This window comes from Myotis brandtii, unplaced genomic scaffold, assembly GCF_000412655.1.
Source record: "Myotis brandtii unplaced genomic scaffold, ASM41265v1 scaffold44, whole genome shotgun sequence".
Classification (NCBI taxonomy): Eukaryota; Metazoa; Chordata; class Mammalia; order Chiroptera; family Vespertilionidae; genus Myotis; species Myotis brandtii.
This window is the reverse complement of record NW_005366833.1, coordinates 32,774-58,151: the sequence shown is the minus strand read 5'-3', so window position 1 is coordinate 58,151 and position 25,378 is coordinate 32,774. Positions and strand designations below refer to the sequence as shown.

Below are 25,378 nucleotides of genomic sequence, written 5' to 3'. Positions count from 1 at the left end.
AACCCCTGAATCCTCCCCAGTCTTCCTCTAAACTCCCTGGGAAAATACCTTTGCTTAGATCCCTGCCTGCAGACCAAACATTCTCGCCTCTGGTCTGCAGAGCAGCCCATTTCACAAACACCTCCGAGGAATGTGGGCTTGAATTGAGATCACCTTCTTGGCCAGGACTGGAGCCTGGGAAGAAAAGAGCTGCCTTTGGGAAAGTTTTAGCTGGGTTTGTGGTTTTTACTTGCAAGGCTGGTTAACTGTTGAACTGAGCTTGGAGGTTATATTCCCCACAGGAGGGCTCAAGTTGGGAGAACTAGTCCCACTCTCCTCTGGGCATTTGTGGTTTTAATGAGCTACCGCCCAAAGTGCATCTTTTCCCTTCTGATTGACTGGCCAGGGCCTGGCAGGCAGCTGGTGTTGGTTCCTGCCAGCGGCTGTGACTGGATGGTGCGGTTACTGTTTATTTAATGTCACCCACTCTCTTCTCCCCCCTGCCTGATGTGGGTGAGAGCGAAGGGAGCATTCTGTTTCAGTTTTACAGTGTGGCCTGGTAGCTCATGATCTGGTACGTAAGAGTTAATTGAGTAAACTGAGGTAGAGGCAGAAGTGGGGTGTGAGTTGAAATTTGTGGATAATACGGTTTTCTTTCTCCGACTATAGGGAAGGTACTTAGAGAATCAATCTCTCTCTACACACACACACACACACACACACACACACACACACAAACACACACATGAATGCACTCCTTGGGGTTCTCTGACCTGCAGTCCTGGGGAGGGTGAAGTTCCATATGGACTGTAGTTATGAATGTGTCTCTCTAGGATGTATAGCATTCGTGAATGAGCTTCAGGACATTCATAACCTCCAACTTGTCTATCATAGTGTGTGTTCCATGTGTTTCTTTAGAGAGTGTCGTAGCTTTCATCAGGTTCTCAGAGGGCTCTCTGGTCCTAAAAGGAAAAGAACTTCTGCTTTGGGATTTGAGTCTTGGACTAACGGTAAGAAAAGCAATAGCTGGCATTTGTTGGGCTCTGACTGTCCACCAGGCACCACTAAGGGCGTTACATGCATCCTTTCATTTGAGCCTCCAAACCCTGTAGGGAGAGTATTATGATTGTCTTTTTCTTACTGATGAGGAAGTGAAGGGTCAGAGAAGAGCACATCTGAGCCAGCACGATGCAGTTTGCTGGAGCTGGGACTTCCACACAGTCTGACTCTAGAACCTTAGTTGCTCCTTGGTGGGGCCTCCATGCCAGGCCACATGGCTCCGTAGTGACTCTGGGATGTACCAGTTTAAAGCTCCTTTCCCTTCTTCACTTCACGGCCTGCATTCTAGCATAGCCTTGCACCGGCCCTGCATTGGCACTGTCTCCCTCCTGGTTTCCACATCTCTGGAGGGGATGGGGAAGAAGGTTGTCTTTGGGAAGTGGATCTGTTTAATTTTGAATCTTAGTTCTGTGACCCACCTGTCCTCAGTGTAAGTCCTGGACCTGGGGCTCTGTAGTCCTTGCCGTAGAGTTGCCATGAACATAAAGTAAGTTGACAGTGTACCTAAAAGAACTTTGGGAACCATGAACGCTGTGGGACTGTGTGTCAGGATAGTGACATCTATGCTTTCCTAGGTAGAGTGAGCAGCCTTGGACCTCAAAAGGACAGCACCCACCTGGTCCAAAGGGTATGAGACCTGGGCTTGTTTGTTGTAGCTACCTGTGGTCAAAAGTACACCCTGGACAGAGAGGTGGTGATGTAACTGGACTCTGTGTGTGTATTGAAAAATCCCTCTTTGCTCTTTCCTCATTTCAGGTTTGTCCTTTGAGACAAGTCAAATATTTATCGAATATTCCTGAGTACAAAAGTAGTGTAGTACAGAGTTGTGAGAGAGGCAGCAGCAGAGCCCCTTTCCTATGGAGTCTGTAGTCTTGTTGACGAGCGAGAACATGTGTGTGTATGAAGGGAGATGGATGGTAAGTGTAAGTGCAGATCACAGTTGGGTGCTGGCTGCTGGAGGGTTTCAGAAGAAGGAGGGAATTCTGGACTTGAAGGAAGAAGGAAGGGCAGTTCGGGGTGAAGAATTTGGATGGGTGGAGGGGTGAGGTTGCCGGGTGAGGGATGAACACTGAGCAGGCCGGAGGGTCTGGCAGCAGGATCTGGGAGGGTCCGGAGTGACTAGGAAGATTCTCACCAGCATGAGGAAGATTGATCTTTGGGTGGAATGTTTATGATGGATCAGAAAGGGAAGCTAGATGCTAACCAAGTTTTTGTACAGACTCAGAGTATTTTATTCTACAGCTCAAATGAAAATTAAATGTGTTATTGATAGTAGTTTTTGGAGAGTTGAGCTGAAATGGGCAGACCACACACCTTGTTTTCCCTATTGGACTTGCCACATGAGGTTTGTATAAGGGGAGTGGGAAGAGCACATGTTATTACTTCTCCCTTCTTTTAGCCCCTGCCCTGCATATCTAGCTGGCTTATGGCCGTGCATTGCACATTAAAAGTGCTCATTGCATACTTATTTTTTATTGGATTGGGGAGAACCAGTCTCTGTGTTTTCCACTTTCTTAAGCACCAGCCTTTTTACTTGTATTGCTAAGTATCTTCCTCCTCTCATTTCTGGGGTCCCCGTTATAAAACTGCTAATTACCAGTATTTTGACCATATGGTAGCAGTTGTGAGGAGTCTGAATCATCCACAAATGGAGTGATTGAAACTCAAATAATTGAAAATAGTCTCTGTGCATTTAAAAAAACCAAAAAGCTGTTTAGTCCTTTACATGCTCTTTTCCTTCTTTCTCTTTTTTTCTTTCTGTTTTTCCTATCAACAGTGTAGCATCTGTTCTGATCTTAGGTCCTAAGAGAGACTCGTTGGTTACAGCAATGGGGATGATCAGAGAGTACCTCAAAGGGAGCTTGGCTCATGCCATACGAGGCAGTTGCCTTCATATGTTCCAGAATTGAGTTGAATCATTTCTAAGGGCAGGGGTCTGGGTGGGAAATTTATATCAAGGTTGGGAGGTTTTACTTTCCAACTCTTTATATTGTTTGGTTTTCCCCACCATGAGCATTTAAGCCTTTTATAACTATATATAAAGTTATATATTAAATAAAATAATAATATAAAAATTGGTGATGGTACTATACAGGTAAGTGATGAAGTACAGTTAGAAAATTAAATGCAATTAGAAGTCCCAGTTTATCATTACAGTTTCACAAATATTTGCTAGCTCTTGGATGTTTTTCTGCTCTGAAGTCCAAGGAGAATGACGCCCTTAACTCTAGGTTGCAGGTACTCCGTCCGTGTTTCACCTCAGATGGCGAACCGGATTGTGGATTCTGCAAGGAGCATCCTCAATAAGTTTATACCCGACATCTACATTTACACAGACCACATGAAAGGAGTCAACTCTGGGAAGTAAGTGCCTGTGCATTTTGGGAGTCTAATTCTGCAGCTACCCTAGCCTTTTTCATCCTCAGCTCTGAGATTGGGCGGCCAGAGGAAGGACAATTTCAGATTTGATTTCCTTCTGACTTACTGCCATTGCCACCAATAATTCCTATCTCATGGAAAGCATCGCAGTGGCCGGTGCTGGGAGATGAGGGGACATCCCTACCCTGGGGGAATGAAAACCTAGCTATTTACTAGCAGTGCTTTAAGCTTTAAATTCCATCTGTACTCTGTTCCCACAAAAAGTTAAAGTAAACAAGTTCTTCCACTCTGAGGAAATGACAGTTTAGGCAAAAATCCTTTGTTGGCCAAAGTGCCAGTCAGATTCTCTCTCTGTCGAGGGGAACAACACCCCTGGAGCCAGAGAAAGTTGTTATTGCAGATTGGGTTTGGTTTAATGAAAGCCTTTGTGGAAAACCCCGCTTTAGAAAATAAAAAGTTAATGATCTATGTTTTGGGCTTTTGTTGTATTTTTAGAAACCAGTAAGTTAGGGAAGCAATTAAAACCGTTTTTGTTTGTTTGTTTTATTTTTTACTATGAAAATGTTAAACATAAAGAAAAGTTGACCTGAAACTAATATAAAATAATATCAAATATAAACTGTAATTGGGGGGAAAATCAAGAAAACTTGAAAGGATAGTATAGTGAACACCTATATATTCCTGCTACCTGTAGTTAACGATGAATATTTTGCGAAATTTGCTTTACCTGTGTGGGTTTGTTTTTGCTAAAACATTTTAGTGAGAGTATTATTGTACTTCAGATCTGAAGTTTTCAGGTTGTCTCCTAAAAAAAAAAAGAATATCGGGGTCTAAGGTTGATAGTGAGTTAAGAAGTCAATTTTTTCCTAAGTGGTGCTGCAGCTAACCCTTTTCATGGATGTTCCTTCTGAGGCTCCTTTTAACTTCCGCAACAAAAGGAAAGAGAGTTAAGGAGGGTGACTGTGTTACGGGATCTCTGACCTTCGTGAAGCCCAAGGAAAAGATGGTGATTTCAGAAACACCGTAGTGGCTCATAGTCCAAAGCAACAGAGGTGGTGGTGTCAGAGGTGAGAGTTGGGAAAGGATTTATGTGCAAAGTTGGCCCTTTCCTCTGGGGTTGGAAAGGTCAGTGATGGTCCCAGACCTGTGCATATTGCTCGAATATCACCAGTGTTTTCCTTGTTCAAACTGTGGCAGTGGTAACATCCCTAGGTAGCTGTAAAGATGAAAAGATCACATATGTACGCCACTAAGGCAAGCATGTCAAACTCGAGGCTCATGCTTGCACTAAGCAATGCCTGGCCCATAGTAGGGGCTGCAGAAATGGTAGTTGCTAAGGCTGTTCTTTCCTTTCTCTTCCCTTGGCCACAGGTCTGGAATTATGTCAGCAGTTGGAATTATGGCCTCAGTATCTACCACAGGGTGGCCAGGGGTGAAGCAGAGCAGGCTTGAGGCCATACTGCCACCAGTGTGGCTTTTTATGACTGACTCAGCTGACCCCAGTGCATGGTCACACTGTAGGAAGCTCACACATGGATCAAGATGTGGGTTTTAGTGGACTTGTGGGTCATCAACTCCAAGCTCCCCTTAAAAAGTTAAAACCCATATATGATAAGTCCATGTTTAGTTTTCTGAATCTTAAGTTACAGATGATACAGTGTTTTTTCTTTTCCGTTATGAAATTATGAAGTCATGGATGGGTATTATTTTCCTCTTCTGAGTCGGTGAAATATGCATGTCAGTTAGGCCTGTGTTGTGGGGCCAGCAGTTCCTGGTGCCTCTGTCAGTGCTGTGACCAATATGCACATCTGTCCAGGGTGGTATCATGTTGACTCTCACAGGCACAACTTAAAAAATAAACAACTAGTCATTTACCAGTTGGAAAGTTTTGGAGGCTGCCACTTGTAAACCGCACCAATGTGCATTTTCAGTGAGGTCACCTGGTGACCAGCTGCTTGGTCACACACCCCAATTGGGGAGAAAATTGGAGTTGTATGTATATAGCCTAATACGTTACCTTGTTTTCTGTAAAACAAATATAATATCAAATGGAACGATCCTGATCAACTATAAAGTTTATTATAGTAAGTCTGCATTCCTCACAGAATTTATATGGAGAAAATTAGGAAGTTCTTGGGAAATTCAGGTAAGTGGGTTAAAGCAGTGATCGGAGCTTATCTCCTGGTTCTCCCTCCCCTCCGTGTCCTACTCTTTCATTTTATATTCCACTGCCTCTCCTGCAGAGTCGGATGTCCCCTCCCTGCTCCTGGTCAAGCAACTCAAAGGCAACTTGAGATTGTGTTGAAATGTCCCATGACAATGGACAGACGGCACAGTATTAGATTGTTAAGCATCACAGAGTGCCCCCGAGCCTTTGATTACGTCGGTAGCTCATTGCACCCCTTCCCTTGGCAGGTGCTGTTAACCTTGGACTGCATAGATCATCGATGTAAAAATAAGGAAGTTGACAACTGACCATCATAGTTCCTATAGTGAGCTCATAGTGCATTTTGAGGCATCATTAATTTTACACATAGTTTTTCTGAAACAAATATCTTGGCTAGTTTTGCAGAGAGCGCATAGAAGGTGCTTTATGAACTCTGTGTCAGAGGAGCAGATCTGTGTGTGCTGTGTGTGGACGGTGGCTGCTGCTCCTCTCTGGTGACACGTTTACTGAAAAGGCATGAGGCAAAGGAGATTTGAGGTGTCAGATCTGGAAGTTTTGTGGAGAGGTGCTTGTGTTTTATTGTTTACGAACTGATTTTGTTTTGTGTCAAACTGGTTGTCACTGAAGTCGGTGAGGGCAGGAACTCTTGTGTTTACCGCAGGGCCCCCAGTTCCTGGCCCATGGCAGCAGGTGCTTGTTGGAATTACGAATGTGGTCCTTGACCAGAAGGGTATTAGGTTCTGGCTGTTGGGTGGTAGAAACACAGTGGGAGAGAACATGTGCCAGCTCTTTGATGCTATTAATTGACTTCTGAGTTAGAGATGTCCCTTAGGGACACAAACAAAGGTGAGCCTTATCTGGGCTCTTCCTGGCTTATGTGGCACTTTTCATTACTTGGGGGTGCGGGGTGGGGAGGAGCTTGATGTATTCCAAGAGGAGCTGTAATGAGGTGGTCTCCAGGCCACTTAACACCTTCTGGGTTGGTTGTGAGGGCTGTGGTGGCGAACTTGGGTAGGCTTTGGAGTCTGGAAGACCTGCATTGGAAACACATCTCAGTCACTTCCTAGCTGTGTGGACGTGGTGCAGGTTGCTTAATTTCTCCATTTCCTCATTTATAAGATGGGCACACATTACCTGCTCTGCAGAGTTGTAGTGTCAAAGCCCCTAGGTCAGAAACTGGCAGAAAGTAGGTGCCAAATATCTGGTAGCCCTTGTTAATGCTCCTATAAACTCTCACAGCAGGATCTTTCACAGTGTGGGAGGGGCAGGAGAAGGCAGGGATGGGAGGGGCTAATAGGAAAAGCGATGTAAACTTGCACCTTCCTTGGTTCTGCCAGGTGCGCTCTCACCAAGTCGTGTATTTCCAGCGCAAGCTAGTGGGAACTCCAGTAGGGCTTGCTGTAACAACGCAGAGTGCCTTGAGAGATGTTTGTTTTCTCTTTCCTTTTGCTGGTGCCCGAACCCCACTTCATTAACCCTACTCAGTGTCTGTGCCTTTGAATCCCCAGGTCTCCAGGCTTTGGGTTGTCACTGGTTGCCGAGACCACCAACGGCACCTTCCTCAGTGCTGAGCTGACCTCCAACCCCCAGGGCCAGGGGGCGGCGGTGCTTCCAGAGGACCTGGGCAGGAACTGTGCCAAGCTGCTGCTTGAAGAAATCTACAGGGTATGTCCTCCGCCTCTGCCAGTCGGGAGAGGAGCCATCAGGAAGCAGTTCATTGTTTCATTCTTAGTCCTTAGCAACTTTCTTCCCTGTTCAAGGGCTTATGCCAAGGAATTAACTCTTCCTACCCGTTAAACAGTTTAACATGAACTGGTTGAATGGATTAGCTGAACTAGTCAGTAAGCAGAGATCCAGTTCCTCGGATTTGGGACACAGGGCAGGTACGTTTTAACAGTGTGGACACTTAAAAAGCCGAGACAGGGTTATTCAGGACAGAAAAGGTGTAGAATGAAGCAGGTTAGCTGGTGACTGCCCACTTGAAGAGGATACAGTGCCGCGACCAGAACAGGTGCTGTCTCCCAGCTCCCCCGTCCTTGCCATGTGAGGATGGGGCTCATTGTTTTCAGGTTCTTTGAGGAGTTGGAAATGGCGATTTGTATGTGACAGTTGTGTCAGATACAAAATAGTGTCAACAGGCTAGAATTTGCAGTGTGTTCTGGAGCATAGAAGAATGTTTGGGGAAGGCAGGCCTGTGTCAGAGCATGGCAGGGGCTTTGGAAAGGTGAGAACACAGGAGACAAAGGGTGACGAAGCTGAAGACAAGACTTCATCTGTTGCCATTTGCTTCTGCAGCTCAGACCAACCTGGGCCAACCTGTCTTCTCAGTTGTCACAGGTTTTTCTCTGTCAATCCATACAAACAACATGTAGACAGGCATACATACGCTCTTCCTGTTTCCCAGAAATAGTCAAGGTGACCTAAAATAAGCAAGGAAGGAATTGGGAGGGAAGGAAAGATGATGGCAGGAGAAATAAGATGAAGCTGCTTGAAAAAACATTCTTTAAGGTCCCATATACTTGGTTAGAGGAGCGTCACAAATCTGGCCTTAGGATTTCTGGTTGTCTGTACAGTCCTTGCCTCGGATCCATGTCAGAAGGTGAAACCTTCTCCTTGACATGCAGAATCCAGGACAGGCTCCCAGGAATGCTTATTTCTCTGCTCTGTATTCGAGGCCCCACATTCTTGAGCTGAGCACTAGCAAAAACTATACTTTGGGTGATTTGCTATTGCATGGTGTATAGTGTTTGTAAATTGCCTTTTCTCTTCAGCTGAAGAGTTTTTCATCTCTGTATTTATCTGTGTATTTAGTCTCAGTTAGTTGACATTTCTGTGGTTCTTTCCTGAAGTCTCCAAGGAAGCTTTGCCCTGTTTAAAGTAGCAAAAATCATATGTGAGCCCTAACTGGTTTGGCTCAGTGGATAGAGCATCAGCCTGCAGACTGAAGGGTCCCAGGTTCAATTCCGGTCAGGGGCATGTACCTTGGTTGTGGGAGGCAGCTGATCCATGTTTCTCTCTCATTGATGTTTCTGACTCTTTATCCCTCTCCCTTCCTCTCTGTAAAATATCAATAAAATATATTTTAAAAAAAGATCATATGTGAGCCCTTATGAAATAAAACAGGTGATTTTGTTTTATTTTTAAATAGTTTTTGTTGCTGTAATTTATTAATCATTGTAGTAGAGTGGCGCCTGGTTCATGGGTATTGATCCCTGCACAGGCCTGGCTAAGGAAAACAGCCTACAGCCAAGTCTTCTCCCCGTCCAGTCACCATTCTCAACAATACCTCATTGGTTGCAAGGTGAAACAAGTAAGAATGAACTGCTTCAGAGTTCACTAAAATGTCCAGGTCTTAATGGTTTTAATTAATGTTCATCTAATTAAAATGGAAGACAAGGGACCTATAATTGTGTCTTCAGCAGAGTGACTCTACTCCCTGTCCTCACCATTCAGCTAGCAAATAGTGGCGGAAAGAAATGCCCTCTCAAGTGAAATCCTCCTGCAGGAGGAAGTATCTTCTCACACTTTTTGTGTGGCCAAAGGCTGGCCTTAGCTTTTTTTTTTTTTTTAATATATTTTATTGATTTTTTTACAGAGAGGAAGGAAGAGGGATAGAGAGCCAGAAACATTGATGAGAGAGAAACATCGATCAGCTGCCTCCTGCACACCCCCTACTGGGGATGTGCCCGCAACCAAGGTACATGCCCTTGACCGGGATCGAACCTGGGACCCTTCAGTCCGCAGGCCGACGCTCTATCCACTGAGCCAAACCGGTTACGGCTGGCCTTAGCTTTTTTGATGCTAAATCAGCTCTGTGTTTGATGCTTAATTTAGTGATTTTTTTGAAAGATGAGTAGTAACTAAAAGTTGGGAGTAAATAAACGATCCAGAGGTTACCATGTCACTTAGTTCAGGAAGTTAGTCATCTCAACCAGCGGTCGCCAACCTTTCGGTCCTCATGGACCGTCAGTGGTCCATGGACCACCGGTTGGCGACCGCTGCTCCAAAGGTTTTCTTAAACCAGCAGTCGCCAACCTTTCAGACCTCACGGGCCACCAGTGGTCCGAGGACCATCGGTTGGTGACTGCTGATCTAGACACCTGTGACGACAGACTGTGCATGTGATCCATGCGTCCCTAAGCCCCTGACAACTGGTTCAGGTTTCCCTTTCTTGTGGCTTGCAGGCCCTCTGACCGTGGGGACCCTCCCATCTCTCTCCAGTAGACCTGGGGGAATTGGAAGCATCACATTACAGAAGAGCCCAGCTGGAGGGAGGGTTCTGTATCCTCATAAATAGCACGTTATAGGCCTCAGGGTGAAAGCAAGGCCACAGAGAGAAAACATGCAATCTGGATTAAGTTATTTTATTTTCCCCCCTTTACTCTAGTTAAGTTCTACTTAAAACCATTTCATTGTGCCTGCACCAAGTTTGTTTGTTAGTTCTAATCATTAAGAAAATTTCTTTTGTGTGTGTCTATGGTCTTTAGTTGTTAAAAGGATGAAAATGCTTCATGTTTTTATGGATAATTCTTTATATGTCTGTGACATGACATGGTTTAAAAGAATAATAAAAACATGTCCCCTTTGAAGGTGCTGTTTATTTTTATCAACATTGTAGTCCTCTGATCTAATCCCTCTTGTTCTATTTATGTCTCATCAGTTACCAACCAAGTCCTCTTGATTGTGTTCCAGGCTTTCTGAAACTGCCTTTTCTGTCCATTTTTTAAGCTGCCTCTGTCTCCTTCCCTCCCCGGTCCCCACCACGTGTGCTGCTGTCCCCACTTAAGGAGTGGGAGTCCTCTCCTGATCTTCTCCAACATGCCCTTCCGTCTAAATCTCTTGAAACACAGTCTGTGAAAGGAGCAAGTTTTGTAAAAACACTTTTGTTGGTCCTCAGATTCTCCATGGGTCAGAATTTTTTGTTTGTTTGTTTTTTTAATGGAAATATGTATGTTACACCTCTTGTCCTAACATTGGCTTAGAGCAGCGGTTCTCAACCTGTGGGTCGCGACCCCTTTGCCGGTCGAATGACCCTTTCACAGGGGTCGCCTAAGACCATCCTGCCTATCAGATATTTACATTACGATTCATAACAGTAGCAACATTACAGTTATGAAGTAGCAACGAAAATAATTTTATGGTTGGGTCACAACATGAGGAACTGTATTTAAAGGGCCAGAAGGTTGAGAACCACTGGCTTAGAGAGAAATATTGCCCTTTAAGGTAGTTTAGGAAGAGCAGTAGATTTTCATAAAAGCTGGCAGTAGGATAAGCCCCCTTATTTTCCTGCTCAGTTGTAAATGAGGTCTGATGGCAAAGAATGAGTGTTTGTGCTGATAATTGATTTATTCCCTACACTGCATGCATTTGAGAGAGGTTGCCTGGCTGGTGTGGCTTAGTGGTTGAACATCATCCCCATGCACCAAGAGGTCGCTGGTTCGGTTCCCAGTCAGGGCACATGCCTGGGTTGCACGTTCAGGAGCCGGCTGATCATGTTTCTCTCTCTCTCTCATCGTTTCTCCCTCTCCCTTCTCCTTGCTCTAAAATCAATAAAAACTTTTTTTTTTTTTTTTAAAGAAGAGAGTGGCCACGTGTTTAAAGTCTGGGAGTCTAGGCTTAGATAGTGATGTGCCATCATCAGAAACTGGGTTCTTTTTGTGGCATGTAGAAAATACGTAGAAATTCAAGGTCATCCCTCTTTCACTGTGTACAATGTAAGTTTGAATTGTTTTAAATAAAGTTATCTCAGAAAGAATGATCAGAAAGACTTTTTTGTGTTTGCTAATTCTCACCTGAGGATACGTTTTTTTTCCACTGCTTTTCAGAGAGAGTGGGAATGAGGGAGAGAGAGAGAGAAAAACACCGATGTGAGAGACACATCGGCTGGTTGCCTCCCTGCACATGCCCCAATGGGGGCAGGGAGTGAACCTGAAACCCAAGTACATGCCCTTGACTGGGAATCGAATCTGAGACCCTTTGGTGTGCCGGCTGACACTCTAACCACTTCAGCAACACTGGCCAGGGCAATAAAGACATTTTTAAGGCACACATATAAACAAGTCATGCATGCATGTTGTAGAAGCAGAATGGCTGAAATGGTCAAGAAACCCAAGAATGAAAGAAGAAAGGCAACCAAAACAATCCTCAGGAGAAAGTGTGTGAAAATTCTGTTGTGCTTATCGATTTGGAAGAAAAGGAAGGAAAAGTGGCGGGAAATAGTACATAAGTAGTAAGAATGGAGAAATCTGGTCTTAGTAATTCTTCAGTTAAAGATGCACAGGAAGAGTCACAAGGAGACACTAATGTAACTTGACAAGCAGTGTTGAATGTGATGGGATAAGTTTTAGGCTAAGGCCCTTCCATGTCAGATCGACTGTCGTGTTCCCTGACAGATTAAATAAACAAGCCGCATCCACCTCACCCTTGTTAATGACCTGTACATTTCCTAGAACTGATTATGCTTTTTTTGTTTATGTGTCCTGCTGCTGCTGCTGCTTTAATTACGGAGGGGAATTTTTATTTTTCCTTAGATACACCTCAGTAAACTTGAATGTCTATTTATTCTGATGGTCTCAGCTAATACAATTGCTTTGATGACCAGTTAGTTTAACCCCCCAAAGTTAAGTGATACAAGGATTCCTCTGAAAAGACTTGTATTCTGTTTTATTATTGCTTGAACTTTGCAATCTGCTCTTCTGTGGTTCTGATATTCTGGGCATTTGTGACTGTTTTCTTGGTTTTCCATTCTCTGGTTGGTATAACGACTAATCTTGAAAGTGTTTGTATTTATAGGGTGGATGTGTGGACTCGACCAACCAAAGCCTGGCTCTTTTGTTCATGACCCTTGGGCAGCAGGACGTTTCCAAAGTCCTGCTAGGACCGCTCTCTCCCTACACGTGAGTTGTTTTCCCTCAGCCTCATTACTGCTGTCCAATTTAATCTTCCAGTTGCATGACATGACAAAGGTGCTGGACTGTGCATAGCCTATCACTGTGAACACCTGCTTGGACTGATCCTGGAATGAGCTGGAGGTTATCAGTCTTAACCTGGTGTTTGGCAGGCATCTTGCCTTCCTTTCTCTTCTGTAGTTGCATTATTCCCATGCCATTGAAGTTGTGTGGTATATTAGACAGTTCTTTTGTCTATGCTTTAGATTTTTCTCATTTTGGAGGTAATCTGGTTCCATTATAACTTAGATTTTGTTAGGTTTTTTTTTTAATCCCCTCTTTTCCCTACCCGTGGCAAATAGGGCTGTCTTTTTGTCCAACATGATAGGGTATAAACTGGCTGGAAAGATGAAAAAAGAGGCAAAGTCTATAGTAATGCCACTGGACCAGTGGGGGTATTGTAAAGGTGAGTTTGAGGCCATTGGATGTTATCAGAAGATGACTGCTGAGGCATTAAAGCAAGCGCTCTACAAAAAGAGCAGCCGATGAGAAGACTTGGATTGTTAACAGCACAGTGGAAGCAGCACTTCCCATAGGTAGCAGATGAGCTTGCTGTAAGCAGCCTGTTTGAGCCCTGACCTCTGGGTGTGCGTCCATGTGCTCGAGATCATTACATGGCCATCTGTGGGTGGGGCGGGAGTGGGCCTGTGTGGGAGGAGACACTCAGGTAGATATAGACTGAACTGTCCTTTTTCGGTTATCATGGTACCGATGCTGTATATCTGGAAGGTACAGTACTGTGATAACTGAAGAATGGTGGTGCCATCACATTGAGTAAGGGGCCAGCACTGCGGAGGGGCCATTGTACCTCTGGAACATCGCTTGGGGCGCATGGAGACCAGAAGCTTGAAAGAGATTGTTTTGGAGGTTTTTTTATTTGGAGTTGGTGGTGGGAGGTTTTTTGGAACATGGCAATGGAAGAGAAGACAGTCTGAGCAGTGGGGGAAGACTGATAAGCAGGAAGCTGGTGAGGAACCACATTATCTGCTAACAGTTGTAAAATATTTCATGGGACAGGCACCTGAAATCGAGTAATCCTCAGTGGAACACTAACACCAGGGATCAACATTGCTGAAACAGACTTTGTAGCTAAGGTGTTTGGAGAGGAGGCGAGGGAGCACACACATGGCCTGAGTGCAGAGATTCACTTCCAGTAGAGCGTTGGCTGGAAGCGCTGACTGCTCTGTGACCACCAGGCCCCTTCAGCCAACTCTCTTGCTGCTGCTGCTGCTGCTGCTGTTGCCGCTGCTGCCTTCCCAGCCCCTGCTTCAGGGCAGCAAAGGCCTGACCGCTCACACCGCTTGAGGCAGTCTCTAGATGTGTGTGGTCGTGGGGCATGGGGTTTGGCAGAACATTATGTGCAAAAGGAAATCTATATTTTTAGTTTTCCTTGACCCTTTTTTTTTTTTGGCTCTTAAGAGATTTTTTTTTCAGTTTGGCTACAGGGCCTTTATAGTTTTTTTCAAGTCAGCAGCCCCATGTGGAGATGGTCAAGATGTGCCTGGACATTTTTTTTAAAGTTCCCGTGTCCTCCTCGTATACCCCCTCACCAAACATTAATTGCAGTCTTGTCTTCCAGAAACCTCGTCTAAAATGACTACATCTCCCAGGAAAACAAAGTGGTCTGCTCTGAATGGAGCTTTACAGGCCTGGGACAAATAGCAGAATTGTGTTTGAAACTTGGGGCTATGTTTCTCTGGGTTTCCTGCCTCCCAGGGTTTCACGCAGGAGGGGCTGCCATGGGGTGGATAGCGCCGCCTCCTTTCTTTTTGGTAAGCGAGCACACGGTGGGGGCAGGAGATTGTAAGGAGTTTATTTTTGAAAGCTGTATCTGTTTGGGACCCTTGTTGCTTGTTATCATTGTGGAAGGCTCCAGGGATCCAGAGTGATGAAGGGCAAAGGTGGGAAGAAATAGATGTCCTTCTAGGACCGAATAGACAAAGTTGTCATCGTATTTGTGAGTACAGCTTAGGATGAAAAAGGCACAGAATCTATAGTTAGTATAATTGTGGTGGGGGGTGGGGATCCTAGTTGGATTCAAGAGTTTTGGAGACCAAACTCACTTATTTTTATAAAGTATACTTAAAGTCATAAAAATCTACTTTTTGAATTCTCAAATTTCTCAAGAAAACTAGAATCAAGAAATGTATTTCTTGTGGCAGTTTTCACATTCTGATTTGTTTAAAAAGTTTTTTAAGTTTTTTTTTATTTTTTTTATAGAGCACTGGGATTAAGGGGGATGTGTTTTCTTATAGTATTGCTTTGAAACCCTTTCTGGAAAATAAGGGTGTCTGTTCTTCCCTTTATTCTTCACTCTGTCTTACTTCTGTTGGTGGTTTCCTGTGTTACTTGAGAAAGCACATCTATATGTGTGAAATCTTTCGGGAAGGCCAGAGAGATGTTTTTCAGAAGAATAAAATAGTATTGGCTAACATGCTGATATGCGGAAAATCTATTTCTGTTCATTTTGTTGAGTTTCAGGTGGTTTACAATTGGTGACAGTGATTCCACCTTCCCCTGAAAAAGCTTAATATTACAGTTTAGGGAGGATTTATACTTTATTTAAAAGTGGAATTAACAGCAAGAAAATCACACTTTCACCAATTTTATCTGATTGGAGACTGCAGTTACATGTTGTCGGTACATGGTCGTGGAAGTGCAGCCCCCCCGATTTCAGTGCTGGCTCTCCCGGGAAACACCAGGGACCGGGGACCGCGTGTAGCATCTCTGAGCCTTGGTCTTATCTGTGGAGAAGGAGAATGGTCCTGAAGTCGGGTTTGTGGAGATGGAGCAAGGCTTAAAAAGGTCAGGTACTTAGCGCTCCCAGCCAGCAATGCAGTGCGCCTGGCAGAGCCCAATCAGTGCCGGACACTGCAGTTTCCGCCCGGATACGCCCTTGCCCTGCCCCAGCTGGGAAAACCCAATCTCCTGTTAAGGTCACTCTGAACACCAGGAGGCCCAGTAAACTTGCTTTGGGTTATCTCAGGCCTGAAGTCAGCTGTAAAGTGTTTGCTCAGAGATATCTATAAATCTGTATCCATTAATTTTTAAATTTATGACCAACTACTGCAGTCATATTGCTAAATAAACAACACACATCTCACTTACTGTTCCCAAGAACTCTGTAAGGTAGGTGTTTATTTAACAAACACAGTATGTACTGCTGGCCCAATGTTTTAAGCACTTGACAAATGTGAACTCATTTAGTTTTCATCATAACCCTAGGAGGTTACTATTGCACACTCCATTTTACAGGCGTGGGGACTGAGGCACAGAGAAGTTGAGTCATGTGCCCAAGGTCACATAGTCAGCAAGTGGAGTTCAGAGCCAGGCAGTCTTGCCCAGAGTCCATGCTTCCCGGACCCACTGCTCTTATGCAAGTGCTGGGATTCCGCCCCTGTTGCTGGATTTCAGACACCTCCCTGCCCGAGGCAGGATGCCATGCCACGCCTTTCCAGAATCCTCAGTTCAAGTGATGCTGCAAAATGATCTCCTGTCTTTACTTGGAATCTAAAATGAACCGTGCCTCTTCGGTTTTTCGTGCCGGCCAAACCTGCAGCTATTTGGGTTCAGTTGTTTAACTGCTCTGCTCAGCTGGCAGGATACCACTCCCCCTGACAGTTGTGATTTAATTGTGTTTAAATGCTGCAAAGCCCTGTCACCTTTATTAAACTGTTTGAGCCGCAGACCATATTTGGCATATGGTAAAAGCAAGCGATGTCTTTACTTTTCGGATGAGCAAGAGAGTTCAGGGACCTGCTCATAGTGAGTTTTTAGCCAAACTTGTCCTGGGACCCACATCTCCCAACCATGCAACCAGCCTGTCTGTCTCCTTCTGCCTTTATAACCGAGTTTGTTCTGAGAGCAGAGGCCAGCTGGGCTTTGGGAAAGCCTCTGTCTGGAGAAAAAGCACCGCCAGTACATTTAAAGCTGTGGTATAATGACTACAGGGCCCATCCAGCAGATTCTCTTCTCACCCCCAGGTCTCTCACCCCTCCTTAGACCTGAGAAGTAGGTAACCCCAATATCTGAGTGGTTTGGTGGAGCAGGAATCAAGACCCTCTGTTGTGGTTTGTGTTTGTGGAGTTGAGAGAGAGAGAGAGCGCGCTTCCCATGATTGCTTTCACCTCCACTCTCCAGCAGGCATCAGAAGAGGGACCTGGTGAGCGGTGCTGTATTTAAGGGGCAGGGCCTGTCACCTGGTCAATCCTGGGCAGTTGGATTCAAAGCATAGATGCCTTTGGCCCAATGGCTGTCACCTGTTGATCAACAATGCTGGTGGGAACAACCTACTCTTGGAAGATATACAGGAAAAATTATCTCTGTTTTCCAGGATTCTCGAAACCTGCTTCTCAGGTGGCCTGGAGGCTTTCATGGTCTGGGTTTTTTAGTTTTTTTTTAGATAAGTCACTTTGTATTAGGAAAAAAAGTTTACTACAGATTTAGTTCTCTTAAGTCCTTCTCATGGGAATTACAGTCCCAGCTGCCTAACATGGTTGGTCTAAAAAGCTGCCAGTTACACTGCGCAGGTGGGCAGTCCTCTCGCTCAAGGAGCAGAGCTGCTCTCAGCGTGCATGGCTCTCTTTTGCCTGGCTGTGCGGCCATGTGGTTGTGTCTGGGAAGTGTGGATCTGCAGAATGGTGCTTGGAAGAGAAGGAAAGGGAAGAGGTGGGGCCTGGTGGGGCCTGCGCTTGGGGCTGTGGAGAAGGATGTGGATCAGCACCGGACGTGACCTTTGCTCACTGCGTGTGTATGTGGGGCGAGTTTATTCTCTGTTTGCTTTTCATTTTCTTAAAGAGACTTTGTTAGGATTTAATATTGTCTGTGGTTGTTTCTCGGCTCTGAGCATGTTTGATAGCTGGAGGTAGGAGGACATTCTGAAGCATACCTTAATCCAGTCCCTTACAGAGTCTTCCTCAGACAGGCCCTTGGCAGAACATTGTGTAAAAAGTGGAACAGACTTTGCTTTTTCTAACGATTCCAAAGGCTACAGATACCTCAGAGCTGCAAATATGTAGGCCTGCACACTCAAACCTGTGTTTCTCCATCCTTCTCCAAGAGATCTGAAGCAAGCTGAGGCCTCTTAGGAGTTCTGCCAGCTGGTGGGGTGTCTGGTTTTTCCAGCACAGTTGAACGATTCAGAGTGAAGTAGGCTGGGGAGGCTCTGGTAGCAGGCCTGTATTAGAGCCCGGTCAGCAGCGAGAGAGAGAGCAAGCTGTTTCCTCCTCAGAATGCAGATGAGTGGGTGAGATGCCGGCTTTGTCTGCACTGCTGCCAGCTGGAGGCTTTGCCCACAGATGTGGACTGTTTATCTATGGGTTTGATGTTTTTCTTTTTTTCCTAGGACAGGGTGGGGTGCAAAAACCTGAAAATTGGTAAGACAGGAAAGGCAGCAGGGAAAGAACTGACTTCCCTTAATTGCTAAGTCATTTCTCAAAATTAGTCCTAACTCCTAAATTCTCTTTCTTTTTTTTTATATATTTTATTGATTTTTTACAGAGAGGAAGGGAGAGAGAGAGTTAGAAACATCGATGAGAGAGAAACATCGATCAGCTGCCTCCTGCACATCTCCTACTGGGGATGTGCCGGCAACCCAGGTACATGCCCTTGACCAGAATCGAACCCGGGACCTTTCGGTCCGCAGGCCGACGCTCTATCCACTGAGCCAAACCGGTTTCGGCCTAAATTCTATTTCTTGCCTCATTAGTGAATGCCAGACGTAATGCCTATCGTGTATAATGGGTTTCAGTGGAGAGAGAGGAGTTGGCCCTGGCCGGGTAACTCAGTTGGTTAGAGCATTGTCCCGATATACCAAGGTTGCAAGTTCAATCTCTGATTAGGGCACGTACAAGAAGCAGCCAATGAATGTATAAATAACATTTGTTGTGGAACAGCAAATCAATGTTTCTCTCTCCCCCCGCCCTTCCTTTTCCCCTTCCCTCCTCCTCTCTCTCTAATTTTTAAAAAGAGGTGATGTCCAGCTGGTGTGGGTCAGTGGTTGAGCATCGACCCAGGAACCAATAAGTCACTGGTTTGATTCTGAGTCAGGGCACATGCCTGGGTTGCAGGCTCCATCCCCAGTAGAGGACATGCAGGAGGCAGCAGATCGATGATGTTTCTCTCATCAATGTTTCTATCCTTCTCCCTTCCTCTCTCTCTGAAAATAAATAAATAAATGGGAAAAAAATTAAAAAAGAAATAAGAAATTTTTTGGTGTGCATGTAGCATTTATCAGAAATACTCTCCAGGGAGTTCCTGTTTCATTTCTTAACCACTGACATGCCGGTCATGTCAGCCCGACAGGGTGAGGAATTGTTTGGGCCCCCTTTTCTCCTTTTTGTCTTTCTCTACTTGGACTAGATTGATTAGGACAGAGGGACAGAAAGGGATGGGAAATTCATTGCAGAAGACATTAGATTGAGTTTTTATATACTCTGAGGGTGCGAGCCGGGATCAATATTTCTTTTTAACTTCAGAAATATATATTATTTATTTAAGTAGCTTTTTTGAAATGTAATTCATATACTACCTTAAAGTGTACCTACAATTCTATGGTTTTTAGTATATCCACAAAGTTCACAAAGTAAATATAACTACCATCTAATTTTAGGACATTTTCACCATCTCGGAAAGAAACCCTTTACTCATTCATGGTTCTGTCCCATTCCTCCCAATCCTCCCAGCCCAAGGCAATCACTAATCTGCTCTCTGTCTCTATAATAGAGTTGCCTGTTCTGTCCATTTTGTGTAAATAGAATCATACAATGAGTTTCTTGGTGACTGGCTTCTTTCACTTAGCATAATGTTTTCAAAGTTCATCCATATTGTAGCATGTACCTATATTTTGTTTCTTTTTATGGCTGAATAGTATTCCATTGTATGGATGTACCACATTTTGTTTATCCATTCATCAGTTAATGGGCATTGGAGTTGTTTCCACTTTTTTACTATCATGAATAATGCTCTTTTGAACATTTGTGTACAAGTTTTTGTGGGGGTACATGTTTTCATTTCTGTATATACCTAAAAGTAGAATTCTTGCATCACATGATAACTCCTTGTTTAACATTTTGAGGAACTGCCAGACTTTTCCACAGTGGTGACTATTTTTTATCTGACCCACTCATTGGTTATTAGCGCTTTTTTACTGTAACCATTTTATTGGGTGTGAAGTGGTATCGCATAGTGGTTTTGATTTCCACTTCCCTAATGACTAATGATGTTGAACATGTTTTCGTGTGTTTATTGGTTATATGTATATCTTCTTTAGAGAAATGTCTTTGCAGATCCTTTACCCGTTTTTAAATTGGGTTATTTGGATTTTTATTATTGAGTTGTAAGAATTCTTTATATATTCTATATACTAAACCCTTATCAGATATATGATTTAAAATATTTTCTCCCTGGGGGCTGTATTTTCACTTTCTTGATAGTGTCCACAAAAGGTTTTAATTTTTATGACGTCCAATTTATTCATTTTTTCTTTCATCATTCTGCTTTTCCTGTTGTGTCTAACAAACCACCACCTAGCCCAAGATCATGAAGATTTACTCCTGTTTTTTTCTGTGAGTTTCATAGTTTTAGCTCTTACATGCAGATCTTGGGTCAGTATTGAGTTATTTTTTGTGTATGATGTGAAGAAAGGGCCTATGTGAAGTTGTTCCAGCACCATTTATTGAGAAGGTTATTCTTTTCCTGTTAAATTATCTTGACACCCTTTTTGAAAATCAGTTGAATGTAAAGGGGTTATTTCTTGACTCTCAATTCCGTTCCATTGACCTGCATATCAGGATCGGTATTTTGAAAGCTCCTCAGGTGATCCCATGAACATTCAGTGCTGAGAACCATCTGGCTGGGGTAGGGAGTTTGGATGGTTTGATTGGCAGCACAACACAAGATTGCTGGAGTACTTTTATTTCAGGTATACAGACCATCTGTTCCTAACTAAACCAATGTTTTTCACACTTGCCTGATAAAAACCATCAGGGGTGCTTGTGAATAATAGCTTTCTGGCTCCTCTGTACTGGAGAGACAGGGCCTGGAAAAGGGTGGGAAGGGACACTCTTTACGTGTGCCTGTGATTCTGGGCTCTTCCACATGGATTTGCCTTCCCCACCAGTTGCCAGTGGATCAGAGCCTTCAGGAACCTGTATGATTAATGAGTTTTTCAGGTGGGTCTTATAGGCCAGCCCAGGAGAAGCCTACATACTCATACCGTGGTCCTGCCACAGATTTGCTGTTCCCAAGGTACTCTTGGGGTGAAGCCGTAGCTTTGTCTTAAGGGAGATGCAAGAAACAGCCTCATGAAACTTCTCGCCATATTTACTGTGAGCACTTTCCTGGCCGCCTTATTTAATATTGCCTCCTTCCATGTACACACAGTTGTTGTTATACCCACATTTCCTCCTCATCTGCCTTGTTTGCTATTTAAATTTCCCCTTTCAAGAATATTTAACTTCCCTTGTCTGCCCATTAGATTGAAAAACGTCATGTGAGAAGGGATTTTTAGTTGACTGCATCATCTCCTGCACCAGGAACAGTGCCTGACACATTGTAGGCATTCAGTAAATATTTGTTAACTGAGTGGAAGGGGGTTGTCGAGGTTGAGGAATGAAGAGACACATCTCTGTTTTGGCGTCAGCAGTAGTCATTCTGCTTTGGTTTTACTGCATGACGCTGTGAATCGTGACAGTATGTGTTTCTCTCTTTGCAGGAGCCACTCAGAGTAATGCCACATTTATGTCCACTGTAACACGGGTGCAGGACAGGACTAACCTCTAACATTATTTCTTTAAGCCATCTGCTTGTATTGTGTGCATCTCTACACACACACAAATCCTCTTTGGAAGCTGGTGGGCTATAAAAAAATATTATTTAATCAGCTTGATAAGAATTGCTTAATTTTGGTCATTCCTCTTGATTTGAAATCAAAAGCTTGGGTTCTAGGTGGAGGAGAACTTTAAATAAAATCAAATTCTGCCTGGCTGGTGTGGTTCAGTGGTTGAGCGTCGACTTATGAACCAGGAGGTCACGGTTTGATTCTGGCTGATTCCCATTCAGGGCACATGCACAGGTTGCAGGCTCAATCTCAATTGGGGGGCGAGCAGGAGGCAGCCAATCAATGATTATCTTTCATCATTGATGTATCTCCCTCTTTCTCTCTCCCTCTCCCTTCCTCTTTGAAATCAATAAAAATATATTTTAAAAAAATCAAATTCCTCTTTCATTCTTCCCCTTTTTTATATTTTAGGATAGAATTTTTGCGGCATTTGAAGAGCTTTTTCCAGATTATGTTTAAAATTGAAACCAAGCCGTGTGGCGAAGAACGAAAGGGTGGGGATAAAGTGCTCATGACCTGTGTTGGCATCGGCTTCTCCAACCTTAGCAAGACCCTCAAGTGATACTGTCACAGGATCAAAGGCCCCAACGCCTACAGACAAAGCAGCAGCTGCCAAGGACCCAGAGGGACTAAGTCCAAACAGGGCAGCATAGCCTCGGGTATTGAGGCCTTTCTTCACTTTCCATTTAAAAACAATCAGAATATGCAAATAAAAGACATATTTATATCGTGTGGTTTCCAGCCATTTCTCCAGTGGTATTGCCATTCCTCAGGAGGCCTGTCGCGATGTGCTCCCTTCGCTTACCTGGACAAAGAACAGGCCTGCAGGACACAGTCACGCTGCTAGACCATCGGCACAGCTCCGTGTCAGCCGTGCTTCCTCGGCCCACATCCCTGGGTTCCTGTCGTGTGGCCGTTTTCCAGACCTGTGGCATCTGTTACTGTTCTTTCTGCAAGGACGGACCTCTTTGAACCTTGGTTCCTGTGTAGGGATTAAATGAGACAACCACAGTGGAAACTCTTTATGAGTAACGCAGTGTTATGCAAATTTCAGAAAGAAAAAAAAACGGTATATGAGACCATTTCATCCCTCATCGTTGGATTGGACCCAGCTGTCTTGGAGACAGATTCTGCTCCCTGTCTGGTTCATTGTGTGTGTGGGGATGAGTGCCTGGGGGATGGGGGGTTGGGGAGGAAGGGGTCCAATTAAAGTTACTGGATATTTTCTCTATCTCAGTTGTGCTATACATTTTCTTATTCTCATAATAACTCTGTAATGTAAAATTTATTTCCTCCACAAGAATATTCAAAAAGGATATTTTGTTCCTTTGAAATTTATAATGTTAAGACATTAGACCACCTGACTTAAAGATCTTAGTGTAATAATGTCAGAGTCTGGAATTTTGCCTCACGTATAAGCTAGGAAGTTAGATTATTAATGTTTCATGGATGCTAGCAGAATACACGAGAGTCCTCACTCAGAGTCAGAGAACTGTCACTCAGAGCACAGCGAGCAGCATGACTTCATGTTTGTGTTGGTTCCTCCTGTTTCCCAAGTCCCACATGGTGACGTGGAGGGGCCCAGGAAGATGCCATTCACGCAGTGGATTGCATCACAGGCAAGGCACATGCGTGCTTGGGGACTCTGCCCCCTCAGCACACCTGTTCTTGTTCCAGGTGTGGACATGACTTAATCTCTCCAGATTGCTTGCAGTGAACACAGATATGAGAAGGGGGCCAGGTAAAGGCCTCCCCAGCACGAATGTCTAGGAATACTAAGGGTTGCAGTTATGGCATTGGAGTTGGTAGAAGGGGGAAGATCTAATTCTATTAGGATTCCAAGTGGGATTCCCCTCCTGGGGTGGGCTTTGGAAGTATGAAAAGTCTTTGCCTCCCTAATCCTCTTGGCACCCTTTTCTTTTTCAGTGAATGGGGCCTGAGCAAGTCTGTGCTGTTATGTCTGGGGTGTGGGAGGATGTGGCGATGGAGGCTAACATTGAGGAAAGCCAGACCATTTTGAACTGTGCACTCTGCTTGCTGAGAGCTTCCCATGCTGTATTAGTTTCTGTTGCTGCATACCACAAACTTAGCAGCTTAAAATAATAACATATTTATCATCTCAAAGTTCTGGAGGTTGGAGGTCCTGGTGGGCTTGGCTGAATTCTCTGTTAGGGTCTCACAGCTGATGTCAAGGTGTCAGCCAGTGCTGAGAATGTGCTTCCAGGTCACTCAGCTGGCAACATTCAGGTTGTAGGACTTGAGGTCCTCATTTCTGGCTGGGTGGGGCCAACTCTGAGCTTACGGAGACTGCACCCTTTTCTCATAACTTGGTTCGCCCAGTCTTCAAGCCAGCAGTGGCGCATCAAACTGTCTTGTTGCTTCAGATCCTTCACGTGCTTTGAATCTCACTTCCTCTTGTACGGGCTGAGGAAAACATTCCTTTTAAATGACTCAGATGGCAGTCCTCCCTGGATAGCCTTCCTATCTTCAGGTCATCTGATCATAGCATACCTAGATTAGACTTTGGCCAGGGGATGGGAATCTGTCCATCATCTGAGAATTTTGCATACCTCACACGCTGAAATCTTACTTAGTGCTGCTGACGTTTGAGCCCAGATCTTCCAATGTTTGGCTACGAAACCAAGGGGCTGCATGTCAAATACTCCTCTACAGGAGTGTTCGTCCCGTCAAAGAAGCTGTGGCAGTGGTACTGTTGGTCAATTTAGGGTGTCATATGGACTCCAGGCAGGTCATTGCAAGCATCAGAAGGAGCGTGTGCCCCTATCTGCTGTAAGCACAGAAGTGGCTGTTGGTTTCCAGCCTCCCATCTGGCACAGCTGCTTTTGGAGTGGCAATATCTGGCAGTAGTGGTGATGATATGGCCAAAAAAGAGGACACATTTAATATTTAAACAGCCTGCCCCCAGCCCTTTTTCTGAAATGCCCAAGAGGAGCAGCACCACTCTTGGGAAGAAGCCATCCTGTGCAGGTCGCTGGCACATCTTAGTGACAATCAGCTCCTGTGGCCTCAGCCTTGTTCTTAGCTTAGCTCCTGATTGGTCCAGCTACCCCGGGGTAGTTTGATGAGAGATTCCAGCATTTGGGGCTTGGTTTTCTGCCTTGGCTTATCTGCTCCCTCAACAGAGATAGAACACTCTGAGATAGACCCTCAATGAGACTAGTGATGGTTTTTTGTTTTTTTTTAAAGCATAACCTTATTGGGGTCATGGGAGAATCATTGCCTTTACCTTCCTGTCATTTACCAGGCCCTGCTTCGCCTGTTGACACCTTTCAACTATATTCTGTGTAAACACCAGCTAGCCCCCCTCCATCATCATGATTATGTTGCCATATTCATCGAGACAGTTGATAAGGGGTGGAGGAAGCTAGGGCATTGCAACATGCCATGCTGATGGGGAAAGAGCAACAGGAGACTGTGGAAATCCAAATTGCCGTCATAAGGCAGCTAAGCCTCATGGGGTTTTGTTTTATCTTTTCTGATAAAAAGTGGTGAAGGACATCACCGATTACAAACCCAACCAAAAAAAAAAACAACCCAAAACTTAAGTTGCAGCGTGACCCTGTCCTCTCAGTCCCTCTACAACTAGAGACCAGGAGGTGGCCACTTCCCATTAGGTCATTGGTGTTGGGAGGCTCCCAGGAGAGGCCAAAGGTGGCTGAGGGGAAGAGTTGAGGGTGCAAAAGGCAGTGAAGGATGTAGGCAGGATGAATTAGAGGAGGCTTGAAGAAGCGGGTAAAATCAAAGGTACCTGGAGAAAAGGAAACAGCAAGGAACTAAATTACCACAGTTTTAGCTGAGCCCAAAGGATTCACCTGGGTGAGATGAGGGGACCGAGACAGGGTGAAGAAATGGATTTATTGGGGCCTTGGTCATGGTGAGAGGATTAGAATGTGCGTTTCCATTGAGTTTTCCTGCTGGTTCTTTGTTGGAGACCTGTAGAGGTGCCCATGGGCAATTTTAGCCAGTCTGTGACGAGTGGGAAGCAGT

The 25,378-nt window shown here is 44.6% G+C and overlaps 1 protein-coding gene across 3 annotated transcripts in view; it reads left to right on the top strand.

The window, feature by feature from the left end:
• The window catches only part of RCL1 (RNA terminal phosphate cyclase-like 1), a 51,299-nt gene extending 28,698 nt beyond the window's left edge, over positions 1-22,601 (top strand). The window contains exons 1-5 of one of the 3 annotated variants that reach the window (XM_014546263.1): positions 1,793-1,955; positions 3,241-3,402; positions 7,093-7,249; positions 12,377-12,480; positions 21,782-22,601. In XM_014546263.1, coding sequence (XP_014401749.1) covers positions 1,939-1,955; positions 3,241-3,402; positions 7,093-7,249; positions 12,377-12,480; positions 21,782-21,932 — 591 coding nt within the window. In that variant the 5' untranslated portion in view covers positions 1,793-1,938 and the 3' untranslated portion in view covers positions 21,933-22,601. Of the gene's footprint in view, positions 1-1,792; positions 1,956-3,214; positions 3,403-7,092; positions 7,250-12,376; positions 12,481-21,781 lie in introns of those variants that run through there. The other 2 variants (XM_014546262.1, XM_014546264.1) reach the window with 2 other exon arrangements.
• Positions 22,602-25,378: the final 2,777 nt, after the last annotated feature.